Source organism: Haliotis cracherodii, unplaced genomic scaffold (genome assembly GCF_022045235.1).
Source record: "Haliotis cracherodii isolate W230 unplaced genomic scaffold, xgHalCrac1.p SCAF_4, whole genome shotgun sequence".
In the NCBI taxonomy this organism is placed as follows: domain Eukaryota; kingdom Metazoa; phylum Mollusca; class Gastropoda; order Lepetellida; family Haliotidae; genus Haliotis; species Haliotis cracherodii.
In genome coordinates this window covers 9,877,381-9,893,305 of record NW_027266297.1, presented here as the reverse complement: position 1 = coordinate 9,893,305, position 15,925 = coordinate 9,877,381, and the positions used below count along the sequence as shown (strand labels likewise).

Here is a 15,925-nt window from a genome sequence, read left to right as displayed (position 1 = left end):
AACTGCGGCGCCTTAGACGACTTGGCCGCCAGAATATTTAAAGAGGTGCTACACAATTATCACTCGGCCTCTCTTTTCAGCAAGTGATGCAGTAGATGGAGTAGATGCAGCCGAGGCAGACATTACAACTTCCTCGTACCCTGTGAGCCTGGATGCTGGGCCGGTGGAGTGTGGGCTGACGGTTCAGCAACATGTAGTCGCCATTCTTCAGATGCCTGTAAACCTGAAGCAGCACCAGTGATTTCATTATTGAAATGATTCCACCACAAAGACATTGAACAGGATAATACTTAAACACAGAATAGTGGTGCTGCTATTGTACACCTGTATACTGACATATTCCCCCACCCCACACACAGTCATCCCTACCCCCAAATGTTTACTTACAATCTTGGGTTTCATCAGCCTGGTGCTGCTAGACCTGAGTACTGACATATTCCCCCACCCAACATACAGACATCCCCACCCCCAACATGTACTCACGATCTTGGGTTTCATCAGCTTGGTGCTGCTAGACCTGAGTACTGACATATTCCCCCACCCCACATACAGACATCCCCTCCCCCAACATGTAATCCTGATCTTGGGTTTCATCAGCTTGGTGCTGCTAGACCTGAGTACTGACATATTCCCCCACCCCACATACAGACATCCCCACCCCCAACGTGTACTCCAAGATTCATACAGATATGGAACACTAAAATTCAAGAATTTTTCAATGCTTTTCAAGGATGTCAACCGCCATTTTCAAGGTTTATTTAGTTGGGTTTTTGCATTAGTTTGGCAATATTTTATAAAACCAACATTATGTGATACTATGTACAAAGCAGTATGACCATCACACATTTTCCAACAAGATTTATTTTCACACCCAACAAATTAAGTTTGTCATGAATCTTTCATAGTCTTTATCATTCAAATATATCACTATGATAAATCTCACTTAAACTTCCTTGGTACATATAGTAGTGTGCTTTAATACTTTTATTGACAAGTACCGTATTCGACGTAATAAGCGCCCAGAGCACTCTCAAAATTAGAAATATAGAGCTCTTATTGGAATATTATTTTGGTGAAAAAAACAGAGTTGAAAGATAAATTTCCTGGTTTATGCTGACAGCCTGAAATGTTTATATACGGCAGATATATGTTTCAAGAATTTAACTGCCCATAATTAAGGGTGCATATTACACACTAGTGCATATTAAACACGAATAGATAAACCTTGTGTACATTGATCAATCAGAAGGGTTGCTAATTGCGATTGTTCACTAGCCAAAATATTAGCAAATATCGCTGTGGGCACTTATTAGGGCGGTCGCTTATTACATCGAATACAGTATATGTCATTTTTTACATATTCAAGGCTTTTCAAGTTAAGTTGGGTTTTCTAAAATTCACGGCTTTGCAAGAGGGACTAAAATTCAAGGCCTATTCAAGCCTGAATGAATCCTGGTACTCACAATCTTGGGCTTCATCAGCATGGTGCTGGAGGTGCTGGGGGTGAGGAGCTGTTTCGCGACGGCCTCGCGGTGAGTCTTGTCCTTGTTCAGGTTCACCTTCCAGCCATTCTCCAGCTCAACTAGCAGGGCCCTGTTATCAGCAGTGTGTGTGTGAGTGAGTGAGTGAGTGAGTTTGGCTCCTAAGTTGCTCTGAACAGTAGTTCAGTCAGAACGTGGGACAAAGCCCCCAAACAAGGTAGGTGTTGGATGTTAACCAGCAAGCATAAGAATATTGCTGACAAACCCTAGGACATAAGAGAGCAACCATTTGGTTATCAGACGGGGAAGGGGCTGGGATTGCTTCAAAAAAACATCATCAAGTAAAATAATCCTGATAACTGAGCACCTGTTTTGGAAAAAATAACTGATGTCCTAAACATTATAAAAAACATACTGGTCTCAAATCCAAACCCCCTCCCTCCCAAATCAAATGGTTGCTCCCAAACCAAGGCGAATCTTGTATTGAAACAACAGATCACACGTTACTGGCACATGTAAAGGATGTAACTCTGCACAGCAAAATGCTGCACTTCAGACATCTTGGACACACTAGCCCCCATCATGTTCAGTAGTAAAGTAAAAGTATTTACAACACTAACCCTGGATGTACATCTGGGCCGTTAATCACCATTTCCTTCAGTTCCTGGAAGTTCCATGGTGTCACCGGTTGCGGGTAAGTCAGTTTCTTGGCAAACACCAGGGGCACACCGATCTCACCGACATTGATGCAGGGATCAGGGGAGATAACTGACCGGGCAGCATAGTTGACACGTTTACCCATCATGTTCTTTCTGAAGAGGCCAGCCTTCTTCTCCAGCAACTGTAAAAAGGCCAGGCACAGCTTTATGAAGCAGAACAACTTAAACACAAACATGCAAGCACGATATATGTGACATAATTCACATTGGCTAGCTAAAATTAGTCTGTGCTTGGTTATTATTGTAGAAAACATGTCACCAAATCTTTTAGTTATGTTTTACTTACATGTCAAGATGATCAGTATGCTTCAAAAAGGAGAGTGTGCACACACCCAACACCTCCTCTGAATCTGTGTATGATTTAAAGGGGGGAGAAAGATATAAGCTTTACCATAGCTTCACATACAGTCAAGTCTCGTTAATCCGACACTCGTTAATTCGACAATCAGCTTTATCCGACGCTAATGATGGGAACCGATTAAATCAGTGCTATTTAGACCCATTAATCCGACAGTCTCGCACTCCGACTCTGACACACCTATTTTGCAACGAATTACCGAAATCACTCATTAATCAGTCTCATTAATCCAACACAGTCATCCCTGGTCATCTGCCCGCGAGTACACAGCCCGTGTTTTGATGCGAGACGAACTTGCTGGTAGCTGCATATTACCATGATTACAACAACAATATTAAACTTGCCTAACAATAAACAATTAATGCTATAGATAAAAAGAAAACAGGATAAATCACATGCTTAGATTACCTCAATATTATTAAAGCCAGATACAAGTTCTCGCTCTTGAAGTGTACATCTCATTACAGGTCACGTCAGAACAACCTTTCGCGAACTATGACCTACCAATGAAATGACCAACAGGAAGTCGACGTTAGCCACTTAGAAAGCAGCTTTCTTAAGGTACCAGTTTCAAAGTTGCGACTTCCATTCCAGACTATGCTTTTTAAAGTATTTTGAATAAGTCATACAGTCCGTAACAGTTGTTTTGTGTTAAACCTTAGAGGTTGCATGATTAGAAAACATATTCCGCCAACAATGTAACATAACAATATGAATATTTTGTAGAATTTTCCTATTCGGAATATTCTATAAGTAATATGTTACCACTATTATACCGAGGCTGTTGTCTCCCTCAACTGCTGCTATAGCGAAATCTACCACAGAGATCTCAATTACCTCATGCAGCATGTGCGTAGCCACCTAGCTGCCATGTGACACCCTTCACTCTTATCTCTTGCGAGAGCAAGTGCTCGGGGGACGGACGGGCGGGCAGCAGCCCAGTGGTAACGTATTACTTATAGAATATTCCGAATAGGAAAATTCTACAAATTACATTAAGTAATACGTTACCACTGTTATACCGAGGCTGACTACTACAGTAGGCGGTGGGGAGCACCTACACCCCGAATCCTGACTGCTAGCGTTCCTTCCGACCAGCGGAAGTAAACACCAAGGCGGAAGCACTCGATGCGCATTCACCTAGCTAGGCGTTACCCTATAGGAATACCAAAGCACTGTCAAGCGCAAACCGTAAGGCTCAATCGTCATTGCCAAAACGATTGGTGACTCCAAACGGCCCCACTGGATAGGTATTTCATCGCCGCAGCGGATGAGAACACTGTATCCGCGTGAGCTAAATCTTAGATCAGGTTAAACAGTCGAAAAGAGGGAAATTAATTTCATTTGGACCGTATATCCCAGAGCAAGCCTACTTAAAGTATGCATTAGGCGCGTGACCTAATTCCAGTATTTGTAAGCATGCATCACAAGGTTGGGATACACGACAGACAATTAAATACATAATTGTCAAAATACAAATAACACACACACAACAAAGCACACAAAAAGCCGCCCTCACCAGTGGTGTGAGTGCGCTGGTTTTTAAGGGACCCCAACTCCTGTACCCACGGCGTGGGAACATTGGAGTCGACCCAGATTGACCACCGTGCAAGATCTGACGCCTTAGGAGTTCGGAATTGCGCTGGGCACACCCCTTAGGTGACCGCTTGCGCCGCGATCAGTGGCCCAAGACGGTGCACACTCTCCACGTCATCATCAGCGACCTGTTTGAGGTAATGATTGGCAAAAACCAAGTCAGAACGCCAGTAACAACCTTATAATATTCTGCGAACAGAGATATTCGAGTGTAGGGCAAATGTTGCCGCTAGCGCCCTGATCTCGTGCGGGTTGGACCCCGCTACCGGTAACCCCCGAGACCGGTATGCCAGATTGACGACAGAAGAAGCCATAACGCAATCCAGTTGCGAGTTATGTCAGCAGTGCGATTAGGGTTACACGATATGAACAGACGGTCACGCCCTTGTCTGCGTTCATTCGAAGCCTTAAGATACTACGTAAGGGCCCTAACCGGACACAGCGATCTGTCCTCAGTATCAGCAGGATGTAAGATTTCCTTGAGTGATCTTACAGTGAATTCTCTCTCTGTTTGGCCAATGTCAAAGGAGAGGAGAAATGCTGTTTACCAAGTCACACGCCGGAACGAACCACTACTCAAGGGTTGATATGGAGCTAGATTTCAACACTAAGGAAAGATCCCAGGCCGGTGCCCGAAGGCGGCCTTTCTGAAGATCTTGCTGTTTGAAACCCTTGAACTTCGTGAAAATAACCCAACGTGCATTATACTCCTTCTGGGTAGAATCATGATGCATTCTAACGTATGCCCGAGACGCCCGACAAGAAAAACCTTTACTCCTCAGACGCTCGGTGACAACATCCACACGTGCAGATTGAACTGCCCTGCATTTGGATGAAGCTGATGGGCGTGATGGTGGATCAGGAGATCCGGTCTCACAGGCAGTGGGAGTGGCGACTGCGTGACCTGGGTCAGCAAGTCCGGATACCACGATCTGTTCGGCCACATGGGCGCGATCAGTAACATTTGACAGCGAACTCCTCGGAGCCGGCTTAGAATGAGAGGTATCAACGCCGTCGGTGGGTAAGCATAAGCGTCCATCCCAGTCCAGTCTAACACGAGAGCATCGTGATCGATGGCCCTCGGGTCCGGGACTGGTGATACAAACAACGGGAGTTCATTGTTGAGCCCAGTTGCGAACAGGTTGACCATCGGACGACCAAAACTTTCGCACAGCCACTGAAACACTACTGGGTTGAGCATCCACTCTGTGGGGCTCGGATCCTGAGGCCTCGATAGAGCGTCGACCAGTACGTTCTGCACACCTGGGATGTGACGGGCGCGTACCTGGCACGGGACACTGTCCACCAGAGCGTAAAACTCAAACAGGATATCGAGTAGCGAGTGACTGTGGGTTTCCCCCAGTTTGTTCACATAGGACACTACCGTCGTGTTGTCGGTCGCCAGCATGAGCCGGGCGTCGACGAGACTATGCTTCCAGTGATTGACTGCATTTATCACTGCCTTGAACCCGAGACAATTGATGTGAAGACCTAGTTCGTCTACGCACCACAGCCCCAAGCTCACCTCCCCCTCTAGATGGGCGCCCCAGCCCACTAGAGAGGCGTCTGTATACAGGTTCAACGTGGCCCGGTAGGGCCGCATAGAGACTCCTGATAACACATTGTAAGGGACCGTCCACCACTCCAGATGCGGGCGGAGCCGATCTACGAGGGTGACGGTCGCACTGTTCTCCTCCTGTGCTAACAACTGGATTGGAAACCATTGCAGCGGGCGGAGTTGGAGACGACCCCAATCGGTGCAGTCCAGGGCGGACACAAGTAGCCCTAACAGCTGTTTCCAAAAGTGAACAGTCTGTGGCACCGCTAAGACTTTGGCAATCATCGCCTGAATCTTGTGCCACCGGTCTTGAGGGACAAAGAGGCGATGGGTCACCGTGTCAAACCGACCTCCGAAGAACTTCAAGTTCTGTGAGGGGGTTAACTCGCTCTTGGGGAGATTGACATTCCACCCCAATTGCTCCAAGAGCCAAAGTGCAAAATCGAGCTGACGAGACAGCACGTCCGTCATTCAATTTGCAACTAGCGAGTCAGCCAGGTACGCGAAGTACACCCCTCCTCTGGAGGAACAACACTATGGGGGTGGTGAACCGGGTGAACAGCCAGGGAGCGGACGTGTGAATCATTCTGAGTTCGGCACTGTCCTACTTGGGAACGAGAAATATCCTGGAGTAAAACCCCAGTGTTATATCTGGTAGAGCTAACTCCCGTACAGCCCCTTCTCCACCAACCTGCCGATGGCATCGGCGAGGATGGGAAGATCTGTTTTCGAATCGAAATCTGCCAACGTGGCAATGGTGAGCGGCGGATTCGCTTTGATCTAGCCGATAGCCGTACCGAATCAAGTTGGCCACGTCGAACACTTGTTCCCAATTCTCCCAGTAAGTCTGGAGTCTGGCTCCCACTGGGGAAGGAGAGGGGGCCCTGACAGGCTGCAGCAGGCGCAACTGTCCAGGGCCAAGTGACTCGGGTTTGCGTAAGGGCCAACCGAAGTTGGCGCTGTCGGCATACGAACCCCTCCAAAGAGAGGGGCCCTTGCCGTCCTTAGACGACTTGGGCTTCCCCCAGTTCCCCGTCTTCCCGCGAAAGGGCAGCTGATTGCCCAAACCGGAGCCCTCAGGGCGGGGCTTCTTCCCAGAGAAAGAAGAACCCGACCCCGTAGACCTACCGTCCGCAGCAGCCTGGGGCGCGCTCCGGTTAGGAGCAGCACCCAGACGCCTATGCAGGGACCCAACAAGAGCAAGTGTGTGCCGAGAGTCCTCGGCAACGAACTCCAGGGAAGCATTTAAACTGAGCAGGCAGTTATAAATGCGCTGGTCAGTCCGTGGGAGAACCTTTGACCAGACTGGCCGCTGCAGCCAAGTAAGTGTCTCCATGAGACATGGCAAGCATGGAGTGCCGAGAGAGGGCATCCAGCTGGTGCAAGGTAGCTTGCGTTACCGTAGCAGCCGGTGGGGCACGGACACCCAACCGCTCAACATGGGCCTCCGCGGTAGGACCAGCCTCAGGAAAGGTAGGTCATGTACCGGGAATAACCCTTTCTCCACGACGTTGGAGGCAACGGGAGACGCCGACCTGAGGCCGCCGCGAAGGCGTTCTCCAAGGAAGGCTTCATACCACGCAGCAAGGTTGGTGCGGGGAAAGCCGTGTCGGAAGACTCATCTTATACCTCTGAGGAACCCACAGAGCCGTGGATTCCCCGCGGTACCGGCCGGGGCCATGGCATGTCCTCAAAGAGGTCATAAACCATGGCCACGCGGTCCTTAACCGATAGCGGGAGCAACGGTTCGGGGGAAGGACCAGTGACCACGGGAGCCGCCGCCGTACTGTTGGACCCCGCGGCCACCAAAGTGGCCGGGGACGGAACAGCCACCGGCCTATCCTGAGATAAGGCCGCCAGCTTGGAGTCCACAAGTTTTGCAAGTAATGCAGCGACGAAATCCCCGGACAGCCCACGGGCCGCCAAGGGATCCGCCGCAGCCGTGGTGGTGGTACCCGCAAGGGGACCCCGACCGGACGAGACGGCCACCACAGGGGTGGAAACGGACTGCACATACAGCCGGTAGCGCTCGCTTGCGGCACACGCCGCAGCTCCTGGTTGCAGGGGTAGAGGGGGTGGAGGACGGCGAAACATCCATGTCAGACATTTTGTTTGTACTATGAACAAAGAGCAAAACATGGTTACAACACACGCCCCACAAATAGTCACAAACGAGTATTTTCACCAGAAAATAAACGAGCAATGCGAATATATAACATACACATATAACATATAGAGGAATAAGTGATGTAAAAAAACCAAGATATACTAGAACAGGGGAACGTAAGACGCAACGTGCATACGAGACACCCCGCAAAAAAAGGGCGGGAAAAATATTTCCTTTTGGCGGGAAAAATATTTCCAAGCGTAGTTATAGCAAAAGCCCCGTAAAAGCACAGTTTATTAGAGAGAATAAACAGTAATAAATATCACCGAATGGTCGGAGAAACAGGAACGCTTGAGCAGTTTATTGTACGTCTTGCTAGAGCAAGCGAAGAGACAAGAGTGAAGGGTGTCACATGGCAGCTAGGTGGCTACGCACATGCTGCATGAGGTAATTGAGATCTCTGTGGTAGATTTTACTATAGCAGCAGCCTCGGTATAACAGTGGTAACGTATTACTTTATGTAATTATTTTATATTTTGTATTACGTGTTTAAATCCTTATATTTATCGTGTAGTTGTCCGATTTTCGATCACGAAAGTTGATACAACTTCATTTCGTTTATCCGACATACTTGTTAATCCGACATAATCATATGCAACCACTGATGTCGGATTAACGGGACTTGACTGTAAATAAAAAAGAGATACCGTATTTGACCCATTAAAAGCCCAGGGCACTTAAAAAAAGACAGAAAGGGTGGGCGCTTATTGGGGACAATTCAGGTCAAATTGGCGTAAATTCATCAGTAAGCCTTACCGTATTTTCTTGAGAATAATGCACACTTTTTTTTCCAAAAAACACAGCTGTGTAGAATGGGGTGCGCATTATACACGAATTAATGAGTTTTGATGTTTTTTCCCCCATGGAAAGACATTACTGTGAGCACGTAACACCGGAAATACCATGTCAACAAATCCATACTGAAGTTCGCAAATTATTCATGTAATTACACTGTCTGGCTATAAAAAGTGTTCTTTGTATGTCTGGACTTTTGTTTGTAACTTATTTCATTAATTTTATTCAAAATTCCTTTTAATATTGTTTTAATTAATTTCGGCGAAATCGTGTGTGAAGCGATCGGAAGATCGCACAACTCAACGTTATTAACAGCAACCACGGTCAGATTACCGCTATTGACGCCTTGAAACGAACTTAAGTTGACAGAGAATGGATACATATATCATAAATGCCATACTTTGAATCATTAAAAGTCATATTTGTTCCCGGCAATAGCGATCAGCTGCTTCGCTTAGGGTTATTATTATTTTAAATATGTTTAGTAAAAGCTGCATCTAAATTAACAAGATATTGGAATATATTATTCCTGATAAAAAAATATTTTCAGAAACAACTTTTTGCCGATCCTTGCATTTAAAATCCTGTAAAGTTATATCATTGGGTGTGTCTTGACCGACTCACCGGTAGATTCCAAGAAAACGTGTGTACAGCTGATTGCTGTGTTCGGCTTAGTTTACGAGAAATGCACAAGGTAAACTTAATCCCTGGATATAAAACGATGCCTAGCTGAACAAAAAATACAATTTAAACGGTAAATCAACATGTCTGGTGATTTTTTTATCTCAAATTTCGAATTTGTATACTGACGAAGTTTCTCATCACCCGTTCGTTTGCCGGACTTCGCTGAAAGGGTACGGTGTAATTTTTTTCTGCGCATAATATTCAAAGTCACAAATATCTAAAATAAACAGAATACAGTCATGCCCCGCTTATACGGACTTCAAATATCCGGAAACTACGGTTCCCAGACGATTTTCATTTAAAACGAAATAATTACTATATAAATTTTCGGAACCGGGAAGGAAGGGGGGCGCTTAATGGGTCGAATACGGTATTTGAACCAAAAAAAAATTTTTTATGTTGCACAATCACCCAGGCCACACATAGTGTAACTGTTGACCTAATCTGCCCTGAAGGTCTGTAATAAAAGTCTGTAATAAAAGTCCTGGGGGTAGGTAATGAAGGCTCTAGTACCTGTTTGATGCCCTGTTGGTCTTTAGAGAGTTTATCCAGGGAACTGTCCACCATGACATTGACGTGAGACTGCAGCGACATCCACGCATTGTTCAGCTTCTGTGTGAGGGAGGTGCCTTTTTGACTGACTACTGATTGCTGCCAACAAAGAAAGTGTATTGTATTGAAACTAGTTAGAATTCAAACCACTTACAGCAGATGTGCAAGGCAAATAGTGGAAATGATGATGATTTGAGATGCAAGGATACATTGGCATTAAGACGGCTCCATCCTGTGTACACCAACATACCGGCAGCAGCTCCTCCTCTGATTCCACCTCAGTGTCATGTTTGCCAGACTTCACCTTCTGGATGATCTGTGTGATGACCTCCTTGTCCTGGAGAATCAGGCACATGTTGGCTGTCTGGGGGTTTTCATACTGGCGACCCTTCAACATGGATATCTGAAACACAGCAGAGAGGCCCTTCAACATGGATATCTGAAACAGCAGAGAGGCCCTTCAACATGGATATCTGACACAGCATAGAGGCCTTTCAACATGGATATCTGACACAGCAGAGAGGCCCATCAACATGGATATCTAAAACACAGCAGAGAAGCCCATCAACATGGATATCTGACATAGCAGAGAGGCCCATCAACATGGATATCTGAAAACACAGCATAGAGGCCCTTCAACATGGATATCAGACATAAACAGAACTCTTGTTATTGTAAACTTGACAGCAGCTACTTACAGGTCTGTATCGTGAAGGACAAACAGGAATCACTTCCAGGAAGAAGATGTCAGTTGGATGGGAAGCCTTGGTCACTTTGGCCAACGACTTAAAGAGGATTCGCAGGAGTGGTCCAGCAGTGGTGTACACCTGCTGCACATGCTGGCGTATCAGTGACGGAGTCAGCATGGTGAAGGCCTTGTTGTCTGTGAACAGTGTGTTGTCAAGCTTCTTATCAGATCCTTCACCATCTTCAAGTTCCTCCACATCCGCTTCTCTCTCGATGTCCTCGTCAAGGTCTATCAGCTTGGTCTTTTTGTTTTCCGTGTTTTTCTGTACCCTGCAAACAATGACATGAGCATGTTGATTGTGTCGTTGAACCATTTTTTTAATCATAGTCCTTAAATGAGTGAGTGAGTGGTTTTAAGCCACTTTTAGCAATATTCCACCAAATATCCCACAGCCCAAGACCTTAATGTCTCCAGCAACGTATCTCCGTGGGCTAGCAATATAAAACTGACATGTACATCACTATATAAGTGCAGCTGAAGTTAGCCACAATCCAGAGATGCTGACACCAAATAGAGCCAATTTTTAATATCAAGATAATTATTGTCAGTTTAATTTGTAAACATGATTCACGCACCTAACAATATTAAAGCTTTTATGAAAAGTATTAGAAACAAATCATCTTTATTATAATATTTTATTACCCAAACTCAGGACCTGTAAACAAGCCCAAATAATTAATTATTAACTGTCTGCGAATTGGTGGTAAATGTGACAATGGCTGCGCCAAGGGTAAAACCATACAGTAAAACTACATTAGAACAGTTTAGGCACAGACTGATCAGCTGATCTACCCGTCACTGAAGGTGTCGCTACTGAGGGTGTCATCAGTGAAGGTGGCACTACTGAGGGTGCCGCTACTTTGTGTGTCACAACTAAGGGTGTCATCACTGAAGGTGGCACTACTGAGGGTGCTGCTACTTTGTGTGTCGCTACTGAGGGTGTCATCACTGAAGGTGGCAATACTGAAGGTGGCACTACTGAGGGTGCTGCTACTTTGTGTGTCGCTACTGAGGGTGTTATCAGTGAAGGCGGCACTACTGAGGGTGCCGCTACTTTGTGTGGGTGTCATCACTGAAGGTGGCACTACTGTGGGTGTCATCACTGAAGGTGACACTTCTGAGAGTCCCACTAACAGGTCTGCAAATTTCTGCATGTCAATATGGTTCAAAGTCATAAAAAATCTCACCCTCACTAGTGACCCTCAAAGTAGTGACACCCTCAGTAGTGCCACATTCAGTGATGATTTCCTCAGTAGCGACAAACAAAGTAGCGGCACCCTCAGTAGTGCCACCTCCAGTGAAGACACCAACAGTAGTGCCACCTTCAGTGATGACACCCACAGTAGTGACACCTTCAGTGATGACACCCTCAGTAGTGACACCTTCAGTGACGGGTAGATCAGCTGATCAGTCTGTGACACCTTCAGCACTACTGAGGATGTCATCACTGAAGGTGACACTTCTGAGAGTCCCACTAACAGGTCTGCAAATTTCTGCATGTCAATATGGTTCAAAGTCATAAAAAATCAAAACTTACATATTTTTCTTCTGTTTCTTGACATCCGACTTCCCATACAGCCCAATTGACCTGTTATACTTCTGCTGCAGTTTCCTCAGTGACACACCACACTGCGGACATTTGGTTTTACTGCTGGTCAGCTTATCCATGAACTGCTTGATCAGTGAGTTCCGCACGGCCTGAATGTTCTTGTGGTTCATCAGATGAGGGTCAACCTTCTCATTTGCATCCGGAACTGTAAACATGAACTAAAACTGGAGACCAACAAGCTTCTATTTAATATGCATGATTACTGTCATTAATACTGGCAAACAAGTGAATGTTGTTGTACACTGCATTCAGCAATATTCCAACCATATCAAAGTCACCTGTAAATAATCAAGTGTGGACCAGAGACACCAGTGATTAATATCATAGCTTAACATTCCACACTGGGGTACGATGACATGCTTGTCTCAGCGCCTGACCAACCAATCCATATATTAGCCTTTTATGACAAGCACAGGTTGCTTGGGACCCATTCTAACTAGAAATCTCGACTGGGGTTTACTTACATTGTGAGGGCTAATGAAAATGGCAAGTTTTCAAAATTTGGGAGTCATGCAAGTCAGTGAACCAAGTTCTCATAACAATAATAGTTTGGGAGAAGGACTTGCTCCAGTAAGTTCACACACAATAGTCATAGAACTGGTGTTAAAGTTGATATAATTACAACAAACCTAAACAAGCTTAAGTGTAAAAAACGCGAAAGAACGAATTCAACCATCCTCCAAATACAAAACTTGGCAGTCCGAGCAGGCAAATAAGGGCTTTTATAATAGTATTACAATTAATACCTCATCATTTAAAAGTTTAGGACAAATCTTAAACCAAGTACATGTATCATACCTGGGAAATTGTCTGCTACATACTGATCTAGAGGTTCAGTGAGGTCGTATTTCTCCTTGCCCCTCTCCATCACTAGGTGGTCACCATATGCCGAGACTTTGAAGCAGCCTGACACTTCGCCGCGATTAAGCAGCGCCATCTGGTGGATGAAGACTTTACAGTAGAAGCTGTCCACCATCAGCTTGTGGCAGTCGAAACATGTTCCTTTCAGCAACTGCAGATCAAAGAATGTCTAGTGAGTTGGTGAGTTGGTTTCGAGGCCCCTTCGAACAGTATTTCATTTATATCACAGCCTGTCAGCTTAGTGTGGGAGGAAAGCACAAGGTTTTGTAGATCTTAGTACCTACCGGCAGTAAGGTCACGCAACTTAATTGTTTGATTTTCATCCAAATACGATCCACTTTATTTTTTCATTTAGCTATTTTTTTAAATAAGTGTTCATGATATTTACGTACATTAACTGTTGACAGATGTGACTCACATGAAGCATGAATGTTTGGTTAAACTATGTGTATTGTGTACCTGATTAAACTACCTACCCGGTATATTAGGGTATATGGTGTATTTGACAAAGCATTGAAAGAAGGAAACACACTCAGCTATTTTCTTCATCTGTAGGTTGGATGTTATGTACCCTAGGCATGAAAATCTAGTAAGTAATTCACTCAAAGGAATTTCTTTATTTCCAACCTCATGTTCAAAGATTTTGAGTGAGTGAGTACGGTTTTACGCCGCTTTTAGCAATATTCCAGCAATATCACGGCGGGGGACACCAGAAATGGGCTTCACACATTGTACCCATGTCGGGAATCGAACCCGGGTCTTCGGCATGACCACCCAACGCTTTAACCACTAGGCTACCCAAACGCCCCTCAAAGATTTTGAGATAAACAACAATAACAATATATAATATATGCATCATGTAATACAGTAAAACCTTGCTTATCCCGGACACTTTCATTTTCAAAATATTGTACAGATAAATAAGTTTCCGGATATATGAATCACTTGATAACGGAGATACCTGCCCTATCCAAATTCTACAGAGGCATAAAAACTCTTATTATATATATTGCATATCTTTATGCAATACATTGTATATCCCAAAACAGTAAATGGACAGGGATAAATTGCATATACATGTACAGCTCTAGCATAAGTACTCTTATACTGACAGATTTCCTTCTTTTCCCTAGCTGCCCCTGCGTTTCTGCTTAGCAGGTTGGCAGACACTCGATTCGCCTTTTTCTGCATCAAGTGTAGTCATTGTCTGGTAAGTGGGACACACTAGTGTGTATTTAGCACTAGTGGTAATTGTAATTCACTGTCCGGATCCCGGAAACCCGATTTCTGTTTTAAAGAAGCATCTTAAGTAGAATTTTATTTAGTTTCGCAAAAAATCCAGGTACATGTACAGGAATGGGGATAAACAGGATTCCACTGTAGAGGCATCATTTTGCTGGGCCAAAACTCTCCTTTAGGATGTCCACTGGTCTGCATTGAGAGTATTCACATTTTCTAAACGTTACAAACATAACAGCTTCACTCACATTCAATTTTGCCATGAACAATAGCAGTGTAAAATGGGAGTTTATCCACTTGTCAACATACATTAGGATATGTTTCTTCCACTTCACATCAGCAATGGATTATCATCAAATATGATCGTAAAAAACAACAGTTTTAAATGAGCAGTGAACACAAATACATGCCATTACACACCCTAATAATATAAACCTGTTTGATATCTCCACATGTGAACAAAGCCTGTTAACTCATAATATTCAAAAAGAGAATGTGTTTTCTTTCACAATGCTTTGTCATAGTAATAACAGACGTCCGGAGAAGCACCAGCACTCCATTTGCTACATCACCTTAAACAGTGTGCCGAAGTAGATGGGGTTGAACACTGGTAGAGGGAGCTGGATGTGCCCCATGTGCCCCGGACAGAACACGTGACTCAGGCCACATGTCGTGCACACTTCAGTGCGGTGGTTAGGTCCTGTGGGAGGGAATGGAAACATGACAGGTCATCTCATCTTTTATTAAAGATTCACAACATTATATACTACTTAAAAAAGGGAAGGACAAACTTATTCTTTCATTTTGCTATAGTTAATCTGTCAAGGAAGACCTCCTCCATGGTCTAGTGGCAGAGCATCTGCCCGGAGAGTGGAAGGTAGAGGGATGTTATAAAATCGTACTTGTTACCCTGTCTGGTGCTCAGCATTAAGGGGCTAAAACAAGGACTGGTCGGCTCAAAGTCAGTATACATGGTATCTCAGTGGACTAGCACCATAAAATCGGCATTATTCCATACTAGTACAAGCAGCCACACACATACACACGTTGGTACATCAGTGCAATTAATCTTGAACACAACATTAAACCCCATTTCAGCTCACCTAACCTGTCATGGCAAGATAATCTATTAATATGTGAAAGAATCAGGTGATCCCTAACTTTTTCGAATATCATATTGGATTGTGATCTCACAATACAATGTTAATAACATCATATATATCATCTCATTAAAAAGAGGAAACAATTTGTAACAGTAATACCACTTCTTAAATATCATTCAGATTCCAAGACAACATTTTGAAAGACATACCCAAGCAAGGATCATGAAGTCCTCCATATGTAGGATGTGAAAAGATGTCAAAAGTCTGAGGGTTGTTGACCTCGAGGACACTGAGAGCTTTGATCTCCTCACTGGTGTATAGCCGGAATGACACTTCACTCAGGCGACAGACAGGTATTTCAGCACTGAAGTCCTCCATCGTGAGTCATGGATGCTGCAAAACATTTATGTAGAACATGCTGAAGTACTTGTCAAATCTTGATAGGAACACCTGAT

At 44.7% G+C, this 15,925-nt stretch overlaps 1 protein-coding gene across 1 annotated transcript in view; it reads right to left on the bottom strand.

The window, feature by feature from the left end:
* Positions 1-15,925, bottom strand: part of LOC139478408 (DNA-directed RNA polymerase I subunit RPA1-like) — a 63,874-nt gene that overhangs the window by 45,949 nt on the left and 2,000 nt on the right. The window contains exons 2-11 of the mRNA XM_071260854.1: positions 15,680-15,863; positions 14,940-15,067; positions 13,066-13,279; positions 12,196-12,412; positions 10,609-10,927; positions 10,161-10,313; positions 9,872-10,009; positions 2,102-2,322; positions 1,464-1,593; positions 140-223 (exon numbers count right to left, since the gene is read on the bottom strand). Of these exons, the coding sequence (XP_071116955.1) occupies positions 140-223; positions 1,464-1,593; positions 2,102-2,322; positions 9,872-10,009; positions 10,161-10,313; positions 10,609-10,927; positions 12,196-12,412; positions 13,066-13,279; positions 14,940-15,067; positions 15,680-15,848 (1,773 nt within the window). The 5' untranslated portion in view covers positions 15,849-15,863. The remainder of the gene's footprint in view (positions 1-139; positions 224-1,463; positions 1,594-2,101; positions 2,323-9,871; positions 10,010-10,160; positions 10,314-10,608; positions 10,928-12,195; positions 12,413-13,065; positions 13,280-14,939; positions 15,068-15,679; positions 15,864-15,925) is intronic.